The following is a 16,297-nucleotide window of genomic DNA, read 5'->3' as shown; positions in this document are numbered from 1 at the left end:
CATTCTCTGCTCATTACTGCCCATTGATATTTTATGTCATGACAAAAGCAGATGCTACTCTGCTATTTCTCACTCTCCAGCCTCTTCCTAAAAGGGTGACCAATGACGTTCATGGCAGAAGGGTAGGTATACTGACACATGCTTGGTCTCATGGAAGTATTGTTCATTCAGGATCTGCCTTTGCAATTTATTGTATCTGTGAACTTAGTATGTATATATATATATACACACAAGTATGTTTAGTTTGAAGTTAACTTCAATGTAAGGTGTTTGAAATAATTTATTGATTGAATTGATTCTTACTGATTTTCATATATGTATCTGCTACCAAAAGTTTGCTACTGAAATCAATTTGTAAGGGGTACCAAGGATAGTTAAATTTTAATTATTTGAATACAGAAATGATCAAAATGTTAAAAATAGATTTACACTATTACTCTGGAGTTGGGTTTTTTTTTTTTTTTTTTTGGCTTTTGGGGCCACACCCGTTTGATGCTCAGGGGTTTACTCCTGGCTAAGCGCTCAGAAATTGCCCCTGGCTTGGGGGACCATATGGGATGCTGGGGGATAGAACCATGGTCCTTCCTTGGCTAGCGCTTGCAAGGCAGGCACCTTCCCTCCAGCGCCACCTAGCCAGCCCGACTCTTGAGTATTTGATTAGGTCACATGTATTCCTGAAGCTTTCACTTTCAGAGTTCCTTCTTATTAACCAATGTTTAGGAGCATCACAAATTCTTAAAAATACACCCAAACATGGAGCCAGAGCAGTATGTACAGTGGGTAGGGTGTTTGCATGCGGCCAAGTTGGATTCAGTCTCTGGCATCCCAAATGGTCCGAGTACCACCAGGAGTGATTCTTGAGTATAGAGCCAGGAGTAACCCCTGAGCATTGCACAAAAATACCCAAGCAAGCACATCTCGATTACCTTAACAATTTAGAATACAGTACTTGACAAGGATTCTAGAACAAAATTTGGAATGAGATAGACATTTTTGGTTAATTATATCTTGGACCACTGGAAATATTATTTCATTGTTTTCATAATATCAGTGATGATCTCTGGAAGGTTTTTTTCCACACTGACTTGGATGAAATTTTCTGGAGCTGATGGTGGTTCCAGGATATCAAACTGGGACTGCAATAAATCAGGGGACATGAAATGGCCTTTTCTTTTGGACAGACGTTCGGCAATAACCTCAGGTGACCCACTCAGATAAACCACAAGGAGTTTCATCTCAGCTGGCTCTTCTTCCTTGCTAGATTCAGCATACTTCCAAGGTGTATTGTCTTTTCCTCTGATCAAGATGTCTCTGTACATTTTCTTCAGAGCTGAACATGCTAGAACCACATGTTGTCCTGAAGTTACATCTCTATTTAAAAAGTGGAGCAGAGGAGTGAAAGCATTTTAAATTTGCAGAATTAGTACAGTACATTGAATTTATTTGCCATGTGATTTTAACATCTTTCTCTACCTTTCTGAATACAACATATATCAAAATGTCAGTTATAACTAAGGCTTCTGGGCATCAGCATTAAAGTCAGTAGCAAGCTATGACTTTAAGATTTTGGGGTCCAGAGTTAAAGTACAGTGGGTAGGTACTGACTTACAGGTAGCCCAGGTTTGATCCTAACATCTCATATGGTCCCCTAAGCCCACTTTGAGTGATCCCAGAGCGAAGAGCCAGGAGTCATCCCTGAATATTGGACCTCTGATAGAGAAGGGTTTTTTGGTGGTGGTTGTTTTGAGTCACACCAGTTGGCACTTGGTTTACTCCTGGCTCTGCTCAGAAATCACTCCTTGCAGGCTTGGGGGACCATATCGGATGCTTGGTATCGAACTGGGACGGCTGCATGCGAGGTGAATACCCGTAACTGCTATGCTATTGCTCTGGCCCTATTTTTGGTGTCAATTTTCTTTTTGGGGGGTACTTATTTTATTTAGTTAGTTTTTTACGTGTGGCTACACCAGGTGTTGCTCAGAGGTTACTCCCAGGCTCTGCACTATTGGCAGGCTGGAGGGACCGTTTTGATGCTGGAACTCAAACTCAGGTCAGCCACATGCAAGCCAAATGCCCTACCCATTGGTGCTATTGCTCTTGTCCTGCATCTCTTGTTTTGTTTTCTGCTCATTTTTATTATAACACCATGATGTGCTAAGTTCATAATACAGGCATTTCAGGCATTAAATGCCTAAACACTAACTACCAGTGTCACCCTCCCTTCACCAGTGTCCACAATTCCCTACCCTCCAACGTAGCCTGCCTCCAAGCAGACACAAATTTATTTCATGTAGCTTGTTATAACACAGAGGCAAGTGGAATTTCAAAACTTAGATCGAGTCAATTAGAAATAATACATCTCTCCATGGTGTTTTCTAAAGTCAGTATCTAAGGATTTACTGGCTATGGTTTGTGCTAGCTGAACCTTCAGTGTTACTGCATAGGCTCACTAAGACTGGTAGATTACTTGATAATTTTTCCATTAGATTTCTTGTGGTACTACACCGCTGACACTACTGCACAATTGAGGGGTCACGTGGCCACATGCAGCTGTGTTGTCCAGGATATAGATCTAAAACAAAATGAATGGTTGGAAGTTTGATGTGGTTGAATATCAGAGATGGGCCATTTCTGTTGGGAGGGTGTCGAGGGTGATTTTTGGCTGCTGTGGCTCATGCAGAAAGAATCTGCCTCCCCATGCCCTCTTCTCTGAGGGTGCCACAGAGGTATCTGGTACCTGATTTCCTGGGAAGGACTGGTGGCTATTCTTTTGGGGGTTTGGTGGGAAATCCAGCCCTTTCTTCTATCAGGAAAATTGTGGCTGTGAGCAGGATTCCTGGGTGTACCCATGGTAAGATTAGGTACAGGTGGGCTTGATTGAGTTTTTAACTTCTAGAGCTCTAATTTTGACACCAAAGCCCTAAGCTAAAATGAAGTTGATACGTATGCCAGAATGGTGTCACTAAAGAAAACTGATTTCAAAATCATAGCATTTTTTGATCAGATAGTTTCACACTTAAAATTGGATTTCATTTTATAAAGCAAAATTTGGGCCCGGAGAGTTAGCACAGTGGTGTTTGCCTTGCAAGCAGCCGATCCAGAATCTAAGGTGGTTAGTTCGAATCCCGGTGTCCCATATGGTTCCCCGTGCCTGCCAGGAGCTATTTCTGAGCGGATAGCCAGGAGTAACCCCTGAGCACCGCCAGGTGTGGCCCAAAAAACAAACAAACAAAAAAAAAGCTGTAGCACACTCCCTGCCTTTTCTCAATCTGGCATGTCCCAACTAGAATTCCCTATAGCCAAGCAGATGGGTGGAAGTAGTATGCTACAGATCTTGACAATTTAGAATCCCAATACTAGTGACCAATTGCTGACTTATCAAGGATCTTATATCCTCATTCAGTAGAGGGAATAAAAGGTACAGTGATACAGCTACCGTAGTGGTAGCACTCATTTATTATTGTTTGGGCACTTCTACGTTAAATACTGTTCTAATTCTTCAAATTGTTAATACCTCTAATACCTCAAAACTAGTAGGAACTATGTTTATCCCCTATTTTAGATGAAGAAACAGATAAAAGCAAGCTATTTGACCAAGATTCCCAGCTAGTAACTGGAACTGTCTAGAATTATTTCTAGATTAGACTATATATTTATGACTCTAAGATCATTGAGGGGACCAAGAGATAGTAATTGTGGGTAGGGCACTTGCCTTGCATGCTGCTGGCCTGGGTTTGAACTCCAGCATCATGTCTGGTCCCTTGATAGAATGTGTGCCATTCTGGGATTCTTTCATATCTATCAGTTGTGGTTGTAAAGCATATTTCCCTCTTTTATTTTCTAATAGACTTCCTTTACTCTGGTTTATTCCAAGATCTTCTCTTACCTTAGTAAAATGTCATGCAGTTTGCAGAGCCATGGAATTCTGTCCTGAAATTAATGCAAAGAGACTTCAGGTGTCATTTCCAGAAATAATGTTAATAGTGTCAACATATTATTCATACATAATTATTCATTTATTATTACTCTATTAAGTGTTAATCTAAGGTCCAGACAGATCTTAGTGGCCATGCATAAAGTTGAGTCAAACATTGCTGGGCAGTAAAGCACTAAGACATTTTCCTGGTTCATTCTTTGCACACCAACAGAAATAGCCCTTTCATCTGTCTTCCCACTGACATGTTTCCAAGTCTTGGGTGTATTACATGACATTTTAGGGACCTCTGCTGCTCAGTGCAGGGAGATATTCACATAACCTATGTCAGCTGACCTTGGTTCTCTTCATATCCTCCCTTCTCAAAAAAGAAAAATCCTCAGATGAAAGCATCATTGGAAATTTCTACTTAGCCAAAGAGCTAAGACAATGTTATATGGTACATCCTACAGTGCTTTATAAAGAAATCCTTCAGAATAAAGGGGGAAATAAAGAAATCATTCAGAGACATGTTCTCTTTCCTAGAGTAGGTAATAATGATTGGTGTCATGCATTAAAAAAATGATGTTTAAGGACCAGAGTGATACTACAGCTGGTAAGGTGCTTGCCTTGCATGCGGCTAACTTGATTTCACCCCTAACATTTCATCTGGTCCTCCCTGAGCACCGACAGGAGAAAACCCTCAGCATCACAGGTGTGTGCCCCCCAAAAAAGTCCATTTCATTATAAAATGTGAATATATGGGGCCGGGAAAATGGTAAGGTGTCTGCTTTGCAAGCGCTAGCGTAGGACAGACCGCAGTTCGATCCCCCAGCGTCCCATATGGTCCCCCAAGCCAGGGGTGATTTCTGAGTACATAGCCAGGAGTAATCCCTGAGTGTCAAACGGGTGTGGCCCAGAAATAAAAAAAATGTGAACATATACAAGAGCAGACAGTTTTGTACATGTGTAGAAGTCCCAGTGTGGTATTATTGGGAGATGTTTTGGTTTAAATACATCATTCTGACCTCATAAACTCTCATAAAATTGGCATAAAATTGGCAGACAGACCAGAAGTTAATACATGCTGACCTCTGGAGAGGCACTTAACCCCATGAGGATCCAGTAAGAAGGCTAGAAAGAGCCATCACCAGGCTGCTCACATACTGATCTTCAAACTTCAAGAAATATTAAGAGCCAAAGTGAAATGAAAGCAGAGCAAGTAGGGTGTTTGCCTTGCACACAGCTGACCCGGGTTTGATCTCTAGCATTACATCTGGTTCCTCAGTCCTTCCAGGAGTGATTTCTGAGCGCAGCCAGGAGTAACCCATGGGTGATGCTGAGTATGGCCCCAAATCCCTATTTCCCCCAAAAAGTCTTCAGAGCCATGTTTGGGGCCACAGCCATAGCACAGCAGGTAGGGGGGAGTTGCCTTTCAGGTGGCTGACCCAAGTTCAATGGGCATCCCATCTGGTACCCTGAACCTGCTAAGAATGATTTCTGAGTGCAGAGCTAGGAGTACTGGCTGGGTGCCAATGGGTGTGCCCCCCACCCAAAAAAAAATGTGAAGAGACAGAACAGTAGGCAGAGCACTTGCCTTGCACACAATTAACCTGGGTTTGGTGCCCCATGTAATTCCTTAGTGCAGATCCAGGTCTGTTCACCCACCACCCAAATTAAAGTGAGAAATTAGTCTCTTAAGATGCCCAGTCTTTTTTTTTTCTTCTGGTTTTTGTGCCACACCCGGTGACGCTCAGGGGTTACTCCTGGCTATGCACTCAGACATCGCTCCTGGCTCGGGGAACCATATGCTAGGGATCAAACCGAGGTCCATCTTTGATCAGCAGCATGCAAGGCCCTACCACTGTGTATCACTCTGGCCCCAAGATGCTCAGTTTTAAGGCAATTTGTGATAGCACATGACATGCTTATTTCCTTTAACTTGAGAGACACATCTATGCACTTCTAGGAAGGAGGCCCTGTTGCCAGAGTGCAGACAAGTGGCTACCACTCCTCTCTGGGCTCCTCAGTGGGCAGGTGAAGGGCTAGGCTGGAAAACTTAAATAACATTTAATCCTGCAATCACTGGCTACCATGAAGCACAAAGCATGAAGCAGGAAGGAATGTGGTTTGCCCTGGGCCTGGGGGATAGATCCATGTGTGACTCCTGTAGGAGCACAGAAAGTTCCAGAGTTGAAGTCTCCTGGTGTGGTGGAGGGCAAAGGCCCTTCCTTTCACAACAATTCTCCAATTTATACATGGATGACTCTTAGTTTGCCTTGGGTTAAATAACTAATCCATGGGTAGAAGCTGGGCTTCCCAAGGCCCACATTCTGTCAAGGGGTTGGGAACAGTCTAGGATGGGGATCAAGGATGCTGAGGCCTCCAGCCAGTTCAACATCCCATCCCCCATCACAAACTCATGCCACTTGGCAGCCTTGCTGGGTGGACCAGATCTTGTGCATGAAGATTGACATACAAGAACACTTCAGAAGCATAAATGATACCTACCACCTCCTCCCCCAAGTCAGCCTGAGCCCACTTAGAAAGTGGTCCTTGCCTCTCATGCAAGGCAAATGTCCTACCCACAGTGCTATTGCTCTGGCCCTAAACCCTCTAGTATTTTTGTTCTTTCGTGTCTGGCCACACTAACATTGTCATGTGATACTGATCAGTGAACCTGGGACACCTGCATGAAAAGCATCTCCCCAGTCAGTGGTAAAAATGTTGCCATTTCTAGCCTAAATATGAATCTTCACCTTCCTTCATTTACAAGGGTTTTATTGTACATTTCAGAAACCCACTCAGTGTTCTGTGTACTTTCTGTTTACTTTCCGTTCAGTATTTTGATAAATGTTTCTCAACCAAGAGCCATGTTCCCTTGTGGGCCCCAGGATATTTTAAGGAGGTCACAGGTAAAATGTGGTAAGTGGGGGGAAGGGACTGGCACTTGACTAGGGGACCAAATAGACTAGAATCTGGGTTGGGCCATAGTCAGATAAAAGTGGAGGTAGACATGATGGCTCAAAATTTAACAGTGTAGAATTTTAAGCTTCAACCATAGTGATAGAAGTACAGCAGATATAGCTTGCCTCACACATTGCTGCTGACTGAGGCTCAGTCCTCAGTATCCCATATGATTCCTTAAGAAAAACCAGGAGTACGAGCACCACTACTGGTATGCCTTTTCTGTGTTCTGGGTTAAAGGGATGACCAAAAAAAAGCACATTTAAAGTGACTTCTTTTTTTTTAAGCCAGTCAAATTGAGCAGTGGGGGGCTTATATACCAACTTTTGTGATACTAATGTTAATAAGTTCTGATAAACCACTGCCATCAGACCAGCCTTTTTGCTTTGTTTTGATTGGGGGCCACCCCTGGTAATGCCTGGGTTACTCCTGGTTCTGAGCTCAGGAATCATTCCTGAAGGTTTGGGGGGCCCTATGGAATGCCAGGGATCAAACCTAGATTGGCCTTGTGTAAGGCAAATGTCCTACCAGCTATGCTATCACTTTGACCCCTTAAGATAGTCCTTTTATGACACTTTTAAGACATGCTTCCCAAAAGAGATCTCTTCATAGAAGGTTGCTAGAGAGTTGGGCACGGAGGATAATCTCTTCAGAGTGGGTTTGACATTTAAGTAGCATATCTGGCTTCAAATCACAGGCATTGTCATCTTATAAAGCTACTGAAACAAAGGATGAATCTTAAAATGGGAGCCACAATAAAGTACTTTCCTGGGGACTTGAGAAAGGAAGTAAATTTGCTCTTAAAGATTTCAATTTAGGGGCCAGAGAGATAGCACAGAGGTAGGGTGTTTGCCTTGCACACAGCAGAAATGTGAAGGACTCGGGTTTGATTCCTGGCATCTCATATGGTCCCCTTGCCTGCCAGGGGCAATTCCTGACTGCAGAGCACAGGGGACCATACGGGATACCGGGATTCAAACCACCGTCCTGCATGAAAGGCAAATGCCTTACCTCCATGCTATCTCTCCGGCTCCAGCAATACTTAAGGGAAAAAGAGATTCCAAGAATCCTGAGTACTATGAATGATGCTATACCACCACATAAAGAACACAGAAAATTCACAAGAAAAATGTTAATTTTCAGAATCACACAACTAACTCAACCTGAATCCAGAGAAAACAGAAAAGCTGAAAAAGCCTATTACACGCAATAGAACTGCACAATAAAAAGCTTCCCCTCAAAGAAAAGCCCAAGTCCACATGAATTCACTGGTGAGTTCTATCAAATCTCAAAGATGACTTGGTAACTATTCTCAAGATGTTCAAAAAGTTGAAGAAAAGGGAATTCTTATAAACATTTTTTGTTGTTTTTTGTTTTGTTTTGTTTTTGGGCCACTCCCAGTGACACTCGAGTGACTCCTGGCTTTGCACTCAGGGACCATATGGAATGCTGGGGGATCGAACCGAGGTTCATCCGAGGCTAGTGCTGGCAAGGCACCTGGTAAGACTCCTTACCGCTTGCGCCACCACTCTGGCCCCTTATAAACATTTTTATGAAGGCAACATTACTCTGATACTAAAAGCACACAGACATTAAAGGGGGCAGTTACAAATCCTTAATGATACAGACAAATCCTCAACAAAATCTTATAAAACTGATATACAATGAAACAATATACATCATAACCAAGTGGTACATGGTACATGCATTGTACACAAGAAATGAAATACACATGAACAAAAAAAAGATAAAATAATACAATCATTTTGATATATGCAGAGTAAGCTTTTGACAAAAAGAGAATTCAACATAGTAAAAGGTCATGTAACATATAACTGCTAACATATTTAGTAGCAAAAAATAAGTTTTTACTTTAAGATAAGACACAAATCAAGGATGAACTCTTTCTCCACTATTACTCAACATAGAGGTGGAACTCCTAGCTAGCCCCATTAATGGGCAAGAAAAATGAAAGAAGAGCAATTAAATTGGAAAATAAGTAAAATTCCTTATTTGAGTATAGTCAGGAGTTACCCCAACTGGATGTGGCCAAACCAAAAATAACATTTATTTACTCATAGTAATATGCATAGAAATACTAAAATCCAGGGCCGGAGAGATAGCATGGAGGTAAGGCATTTGCCTCTCATGCAGAAGGTCATTGGTTCAAATCTCAGCATCCCATATGGTTCCTTAAGCCTGCCAGGAGCAAATTCTGATCATAGAGCCAGGAGTAACCCCCGAGCACTGCCGGGTGTGACCCAAAAACCAAAAAAATAAATAAATAAATAAATAAATAAATAAATAAATAAATAAATAAAAAGAATAAAAGAAAAAGAAATATTAAAATCTACCACATATATTAGAAATAGACTGATTTCAGGGTACAAAACTAATATACAAAAATCTGTTGCATCAGGGCTGGAGAGATAGCATGGAGGTAGGGCATATGCCTTGCATGCAGAAAGACGGTGGTTCGAATTCCCATATGGTCCCCCGTGCCTGCCAGGAGCAATTTCTGAGTGTAGAGCCAAGAGTAACCCCTTAGCGCTGCTGGGTGTGACCCAAAAATCAAAAATATAAACTCCAAATAAAACCCAAACAGCATCACTGGAATAAAAGCAAACATCAAATCAATAAAATAAAATGGAGAACTCATATATATAGACAGTTTGTGACAAAGGAACCAAAAACATAAAATGGAGAAGGAAAGCCTCTTCAAAAATTGAGCACTTGGAAAACAGCCTAATCAATATAAAAGAATGAAACTGAATCACTGTCTCATACGATGCACAAAGTATATTAAATACTAGATCTGAAACCATAACATGCACTGAAGTGGGGCAAGAGCAGTAGAACAGCAGGTAGGGCACTTGCCTTACAAGCAGAGGTCACGGGTTTGATCTGCCACATCCTATACAATACCCCTAGTACTGCCAGAAGTAAATCCTGAGTGCAGAGCCAGGAATTATCTTACAGCATCACTGAAACCCAAAAACAAAGAAAAACACAAAACAAAAAACATGGTCTTTTGGGGCCGGGTAGGTGGCGCTGGAGGTAAGGTGTCTGCCTTGCAAGCGCTAGCCAAGGAAGGACCGCGGTTCGATCCCCCGGCGTCCCATATGGTCCCCCCAAGCCAGGGGCGATTTCTGAGCACATAGCCAGGAGTAACCCCTGAGCGTCAAACGGGTGTGGCCCAAAAAACCAAAAAACCAAAAAAAAAAACAAAACAAAAAAAAAAAAAACACATGGTCTTTAAAGCTGTTTTCATGATTTAACTCCATTAATAATCAAAATAAAGCAAAAATAAGCAAACAGCATTATATGAAACTAAAATCTTTTCTGCAGTGTTCTGCACTATGAAAAGAGTATCAATTAGGGAGTGAGGGGAAAAAAAGTAAGAGAAGAAATAGGAGAAGGGAGTGGAGAGATAGCATGGAGGTAGGGCATTTGTCTTGCATGCAGAAGGATGGTGGTTTCAAATGCCAGCATCCCATATGGTCCCTGAACCTGCCAGGGGCGATTTTTGAGCATAGAGCCAGGAGTAACCCCTGAGCACTGCCAGGTGTGACCCAAAAACAAAACAAACAAAAAAAAAAGAAAAGAAAAGAAAAGAAATAGAAGGAAAGGAAGAGGACAAGAAGATGAAGGAGATAAAGAGGGTAGCAGTATATCCAGAATGCTCCTGAACTAATTCTGTAAGTTTAGTGATTCAAGGTGTTCAAGGTAGGACAAAGGTGAAGTCAGTCACTGGGAGTAAAGACAACAGTGGTGATCTTTACCCAGTCAATCTAGCTAACCTTTGTACACACTTAGCAGGCAGACCTGGAGCCCCAAACTAAACTGCTCTGTGGACCTGGCCCTTGACTATTCAACTGACAACTCTGCCAAAGAATCCAGTCTATTCTTCTGGTTTTAGAAGCACATACAGGAATGTAGTGCTAGTCATTACTCTCATCCATCCCATTCACACAGATATTCTATAGGTATTTTCTGACACTGTGTCAGGTCCTGAGAATACACAATAGTTGCATGATATGGCCAGGATCCTGCTCTTCTGAAGAGCAGAAGTACTTCTGAACAGTACTGGGGCAAAGGCACTTCTCCTTTGTGCTGCCAAACACAATTTGATCCCTGACTCTGCATTTGGTCCCCAAAAACTACCAGGGATAATCCCTGTGCCGAACAGCCAGCTCTAAACCTTGAACACTGTCAGGTGTGACCCAAACCCTCTATACACAACATTAAAAAAGAAAAAAACAGCTACAGATATAAGTCAATTCATGTCACAAGTCAATGTCATGTTGCAGTTGGGACAAGGGAAAACAAGTGATATTCTGTTGGGTTATAACCAGTTTTCACCCTAAACAAAGCTGGCTCTTTCCCTGTCCTCTTTACACATCATAGATTCACCGAGGTGGGACAAGTTCCAAATAGATCTTCCTCTCCCCCACTTCCCCCCACACATGGGTGTATTCTCTGTTCCTAATAAAGCTGCAGCTTGGGGAGCCCCTTTTCCTCTTGGTGGACAGGTGGAAGGCTCCTGGACCACACATGTTCCATACTCATTGGCTTGGTTCATTTCCTGCAGCATCCCCAGCTCCAGACCCATTCTCCCCAGGCTGGCATTGTGGTATATGGAGCCTTTACAGTACTCTAAGAGTTTATTAAAGGAGTCTCCTCCTCAGTCAGTCAAGGAGAGCTTCCCTGAGGAAGTAACAGATGAGTTGAGACATGAAGGATGAACAGAGCTAAGTATATATGAAGGAGAAGGCATTCTGACTAGTGAGAAGAGCAATACAAAATTGCTATTGGAGTTGAGGGGACGGGTGGATAGTACAACAGTCATGGCTCTTTGGAAGTTGCCCACTGGCATCAGGATCAAAACCAAACTCCTAATCTTTTCTTTCTTTTTTTTTTTTGTGGTTTTTGGGTCTCACCTGGCAGTGCTCAGGTGTTACTCCTGGCTCCATGCTCAGAAATTGCTCCTGGCAGGCACGGGGGACCATATGGGATGCCGGGATTCGAACCGATGACCTTCTGCATGAAAGGCAAACGCCTTACCTCCATGCTATCTCTCCTGCCCCCAAACTCCTAATCTTAAACCTGATGTTCACTCAGACTTCCACAGCCCACTCCTGTCCGGTACTCAGTATATCCACCATACCCACCCTGCCCCCTTTTCTCCCTATATTGCCACACTGGTTTTTTTGGTCCTTGCCCAATAGGCTGTGTTAAGGGCTTATTCCTAGCTCTGCACTCAGGAATCACTCCTAGAATGCAGGGGGACCATACTTAAATTTCAAAAATCTTTGTTTCTGTTCTTTTGTCTTTTGATAGTCATGTTTTTGCTTTGGGGCCACATCCATTGATTTCAGGGAATCATATGGAGTGCTGTGGATTGAACCAAGGTGGCTATATCCACATCAAGTGCCTTCCCTACTGTACTGTCTCTCTAGTCCCTCATAAATCTTTCTGGTTTTGAAGTGGATGTCAAAATATGGTGATGGTAGCAGACAGATGGCACTTCAAAGAAGGCAAACTTGCTGACAAATGAGGCACAGGAGATTTATCTTCCCCCACCCCCTAGCCCCCGTCTTTGGACCACACCCAGCATCACTTAGAGGTTATTCCTGACTCTATACTCAGAAATCACTCCTGGAAGGTTCAGGAGACCATATGGGATTCTGGAGATCCAATCCAGGTTGGCCACATGCAAAGCCAACACCCTACCCATGTGCTATTGCTCTGGCCCAACAACTTCTGTCCTCTTGGAATTCTGCGGTTTAACATCCTGCAATCAAGGATGCCACCAGCTCCTGCCCATGTAAGGCAGAAGAGTTACTCTCACGATGCTGAGTTTGAAGAAAAGTTAATGGCTACTGCCAATTAATAATGTAAAGGAGCTACTGGGCAACTAAACTGGCTTTAGGAACACCTACCTCTAAGTCTTCCCAGGACCTAGGAACTCTGTAGAGCTCCACTGGGTTCTGGAGGAATGACGGATGAGCTGACATGCTCACTCTTGCCAGGAACAGACAGCAGACTTTACCTGGTCATTCAGGGGTATTCCTTTGCTCATCTTCATTCGATTTTCCTCTGGGTGATAATCATCTGCATCATAGAATTTCCATCCGAGCTTTAAAACAAAATGAAAGTGCATGTGGCAGGCAGTGTGATTCGGTGACTGTTACTGTGAAGTCACTGACAGCAACTTCATTCTTCTCCCTGCAGTTAGAGGAGCTCCCCACTTCACTAACTCTTCATCATGCTGTGTAGCTCCTATTCTCCCCTTATTATCTGTAATTGCCCAGAAGAGAAAGAAAACTACCTGTGAGTCTCATTCTGCAACTTTTTGTGTTTATAAATCACTTTAGGCCATAAAACTAGGGAAAGGGAGAAAATAAGACAATAATGGGGCATGGGATAGACTAGAGACATAAGTACAGGTTACCTCGGATGCCAGCATGGTGCCCACGCTCGATCTGTGGAAAGGACAATACAAATCAGTGCCCTTTCCTGAAAAGCTCACCCTCAGAAACAGATGGAATGCTTGGCCAGAATTCATCAGATTTCGGAGCCGGAGCAGTGGCTCAAGTGGTAGGATGTTTGCTTTGCACACACTAACCTAGGATGGACCATAGTTCGATCCCCGGCATCCCATATGGTCCCCCAAGCCAGGAGTGATTTCTGAGCCAATAGCCAGGATTAACCCCTGAGCATCAATGGGTGTGGCCCAAAAAGGGGAAAAAAACTCATCAGATTTCATCAATAACACTGATAACAAAGTAGTGGCTGTGATGCCTTGTTTGGTTTCGGTTTCTGGGTCATGCCTGAGGTGCTCCTGGCTCTGTGCTCTAGGGTCACTCCCAATGGGTGCTTGGGAAACCATGTGCTGCGAGATGGAACCTGGATTTCTGGCATGCCAGACAGAAATCAAGTCCTCCAAGTTATTTATTCTGCCTCAGTAGTAAAACTTCTGAGCACAGAATCTAGAACATGGCTTTAGTTTTCTCCAAGTTTTTTGTTTTGTTTTGTTTTGGTTTGGGTTTTTGGGTCACACCCAGCCACACTCAGCAGTTACTCCTGGCTCTGCACTCAGAAATCACTCCTGGCAGGCTCAGGGGACTAAGTGGGATGCCGCGATTCAAACCACTGTCCTTGAACCACTGTCCTTCTGCATGCAAGGCAAATGCCCTACCTCCATGCTATCTCTCCAGCCCCTAGTTTTCCCCAAGTATTTAAATAATTACTCAATTTCCACTACTAACTCCCCCTCCACAATGACATAAAATCTCAGGAAACCCTTGAAGTGATTTGGTTCCTGTTTTGTAGATTTGTAAGGGGTGAGGTCCCAAGTGGTGCTCAGGAGACATAAATGTCATGAAACTCTTGCAGTGTTTAAAACCCAAGTGTTAGGGCTTCCCAAGTGCTGCTCAGGAGACCTCAGAGTCCCTCTGACTGATTCTTGGCCAATGTGACCATGGTTTAGTGCAAGAGCTTGAGAATGTGGTGTTGCTCAACCTTGCAGTGCTGATGATCAACTAGGCCACCCCAAAGGTGCTCAGGGACCTCTGGGACTGCATCATATAATGCAATCATATGGCACTGGATATGAAATCTGGGTCAGGCAAGTGCTGGGCATGCGCCCTAACCACTGTCCTACCTCCAGTCCCTAGAGTATTATTTTCTAAAAAAAAAAATACAGAATTCATACAGTGATCAAAAGTCTTCTGAGGATATTGGGAGGAAGGGTCCAATAGGAAATAACCTCCTCCAACTCGTACAGGTTCAAGGAGCTCCTAAAAGCACCACAATGTTACTTAGGGTTTAAAAGAGACAAACTTGGGGCTGGAGAGATAGCATGGAGGTAAGGCGTTTGCCTTTCATGCAAGAGGTCATCGGTTCGAATCCCAGCGTCCTATATGGTCCCCCGTGCCTGCCAGGAGCAATTTCTGAGCATGGAGCCAGGAGTAACCCCTGAGCACTGCCGGGTGTGACCCAAAAACCACAAAAAAAAAAAAAAAAAAAAAAGAGACAAACTTGAGTTGGAGATAATACAGCAGAAAGGGCATTAGCGTTGACATGTTTGAGTCAGGCAACCCATAAGATCTTGGCCAGTAAGCATATATGGTCCCCCAAATCCCGCCAGGTGTGATCCCTAAGCATAGAGCCAAGAATAAGCACTGGGCATAGCTGGGTATAGCCTCCAAAACAAAAATGAATAAATATATGAGACATAGTCTTAGAAGACACAGAAACTGCGAAACCATTAGAACTGCTGCTGTTAAGTTCTTGCTGTAAGGGTGTCTAATAATTAACTGTTCAATTCTAAAAGGGCAGGGCAGGTGGTGGAAATCCTTAGGGCTCTCTAAATCTGAGATCTGGCCATATTTTCTGTTGTTACTCCATGACTAGGCTCCTGTGCAAGACCACTTTTTCTCTGCGGCTATTTTCTTGCTTACAAAACAAGAGAGCTGAGTCCCATCTACTCGTGCACCTTCTATTCATTTCACTTAGGCAGCATTTACTGAGGGCCCCGCACCCCTAATCTGATGGGGAGCCTCTGAGCAAGGCCTGCTGTCTGAGACTTAGTATGTGCCACGGAAGGTCCGAGCTGACAGATGAATGATGAATGAAACTGTTTGACTTTCAATTTCGAAAACGCTGCACAAACACCAATGAATCTAAGTGCGACCATCAGAATGTACAGGCCCGCCTATCACTTGATCAGACCTGCTCTCCTACATTTTGTGTTTTGGGATCACACCTGATGGGGCTCAGGAGACCACCTGGGGCAACAGCCCTGTGCCAGGGAAATGGCAAATGCTCTAGCTGCAGCGCTGCAGGCCCAGGAGGCCAGTGGGGATGGGGGACTCTTTCCTTCTCCGCAAAGGAAAAGGGGGGGGCTCGCATCCCCGCCGGTCAGCCCTCCTCCCGGTGTCCCCTGCCACCCGTCTCCGGACCTACTTCCCGGCGCCGCTCACACCCATCACCAGCAGCGCGCCAGGAGCCTCCATAGCCCCGCGTCAGAGTCAGCTGCCAATGGCTTCCGGCTTGCTCGCCCCGCCTCCCGGAAGTTCCGTCAATCTAGCTCCGCCCCGAATTAGCCACGTGGTTCATCTAGTCCCGCCCACATTTTTGCCCCTCCCTCCCTGCGCGTCTCTCCAGCGCCGCCCACTGGTCGGCCACCTACGGCCAGGCGCGTACCTGAGTCACTTCCAGTCCCGCCAGGTGGGCTGCTTCTCCTGAGAGTTGAGTCTGAGTGTTTGGAAATTCGGTCATGCTGTAACGCTCTTTTTTTTTTTTTTTTTTTTTTTTAAGATAGTAGACACACTAAAAAAAAAGAAAGGTGTGTAATGTTTGCATGTAACCAAGCATTTTGTCTCGAGGACATCTCTCACAGACTTTGAAAAC

The 16,297-nt window shown here is 43.9% G+C and overlaps 1 protein-coding gene across 3 annotated transcripts; it reads right to left on the bottom strand.

Moving 5' to 3' along the window:
• Positions 1-1,019: 1,019 nt before the first annotated feature.
• On the bottom strand, positions 1,020-15,938 carry IDNK (IDNK gluconokinase). 3 transcript variants are annotated; one of them, XM_049770682.1, is made up of 5 exons: positions 15,851-15,937; positions 13,335-13,365; positions 12,933-13,019; positions 3,887-3,930; positions 1,020-1,371 (listed from the first exon to the last, which is right to left on the bottom strand). In XM_049770682.1, exons 1-5 carry the CDS (start codon positions 15,898-15,900, stop codon positions 1,026-1,028), a joined length of 558 nt encoding a protein of 185 aa, XP_049626639.1. In that variant the 5' UTR covers positions 15,901-15,937; the 3' UTR covers positions 1,020-1,025. The 3 variants fall into 3 exon arrangements, with proteins under 3 accessions (XP_049626639.1, XP_049626641.1, XP_049626640.1); XM_049770684.1 differs by lacking the exon at positions 13,335-13,365 and having other exon boundaries at positions 15,851-15,938; XM_049770683.1 differs by lacking the exon at positions 13,335-13,365 and having other exon boundaries at positions 12,933-13,108; positions 15,851-15,915.
• Positions 15,939-16,297: the final 359 nt, after the last annotated feature.

Source organism: Suncus etruscus, chromosome 3 (genome assembly GCF_024139225.1).
Source record: "Suncus etruscus isolate mSunEtr1 chromosome 3, mSunEtr1.pri.cur, whole genome shotgun sequence".
In the NCBI taxonomy this organism is placed as follows: Eukaryota; Metazoa; Chordata; class Mammalia; order Eulipotyphla; family Soricidae; genus Suncus; species Suncus etruscus.
The sequence above is the reverse complement of the archived record's forward strand: the minus strand, read 5'-3'. Positions and strand labels throughout refer to the sequence as shown.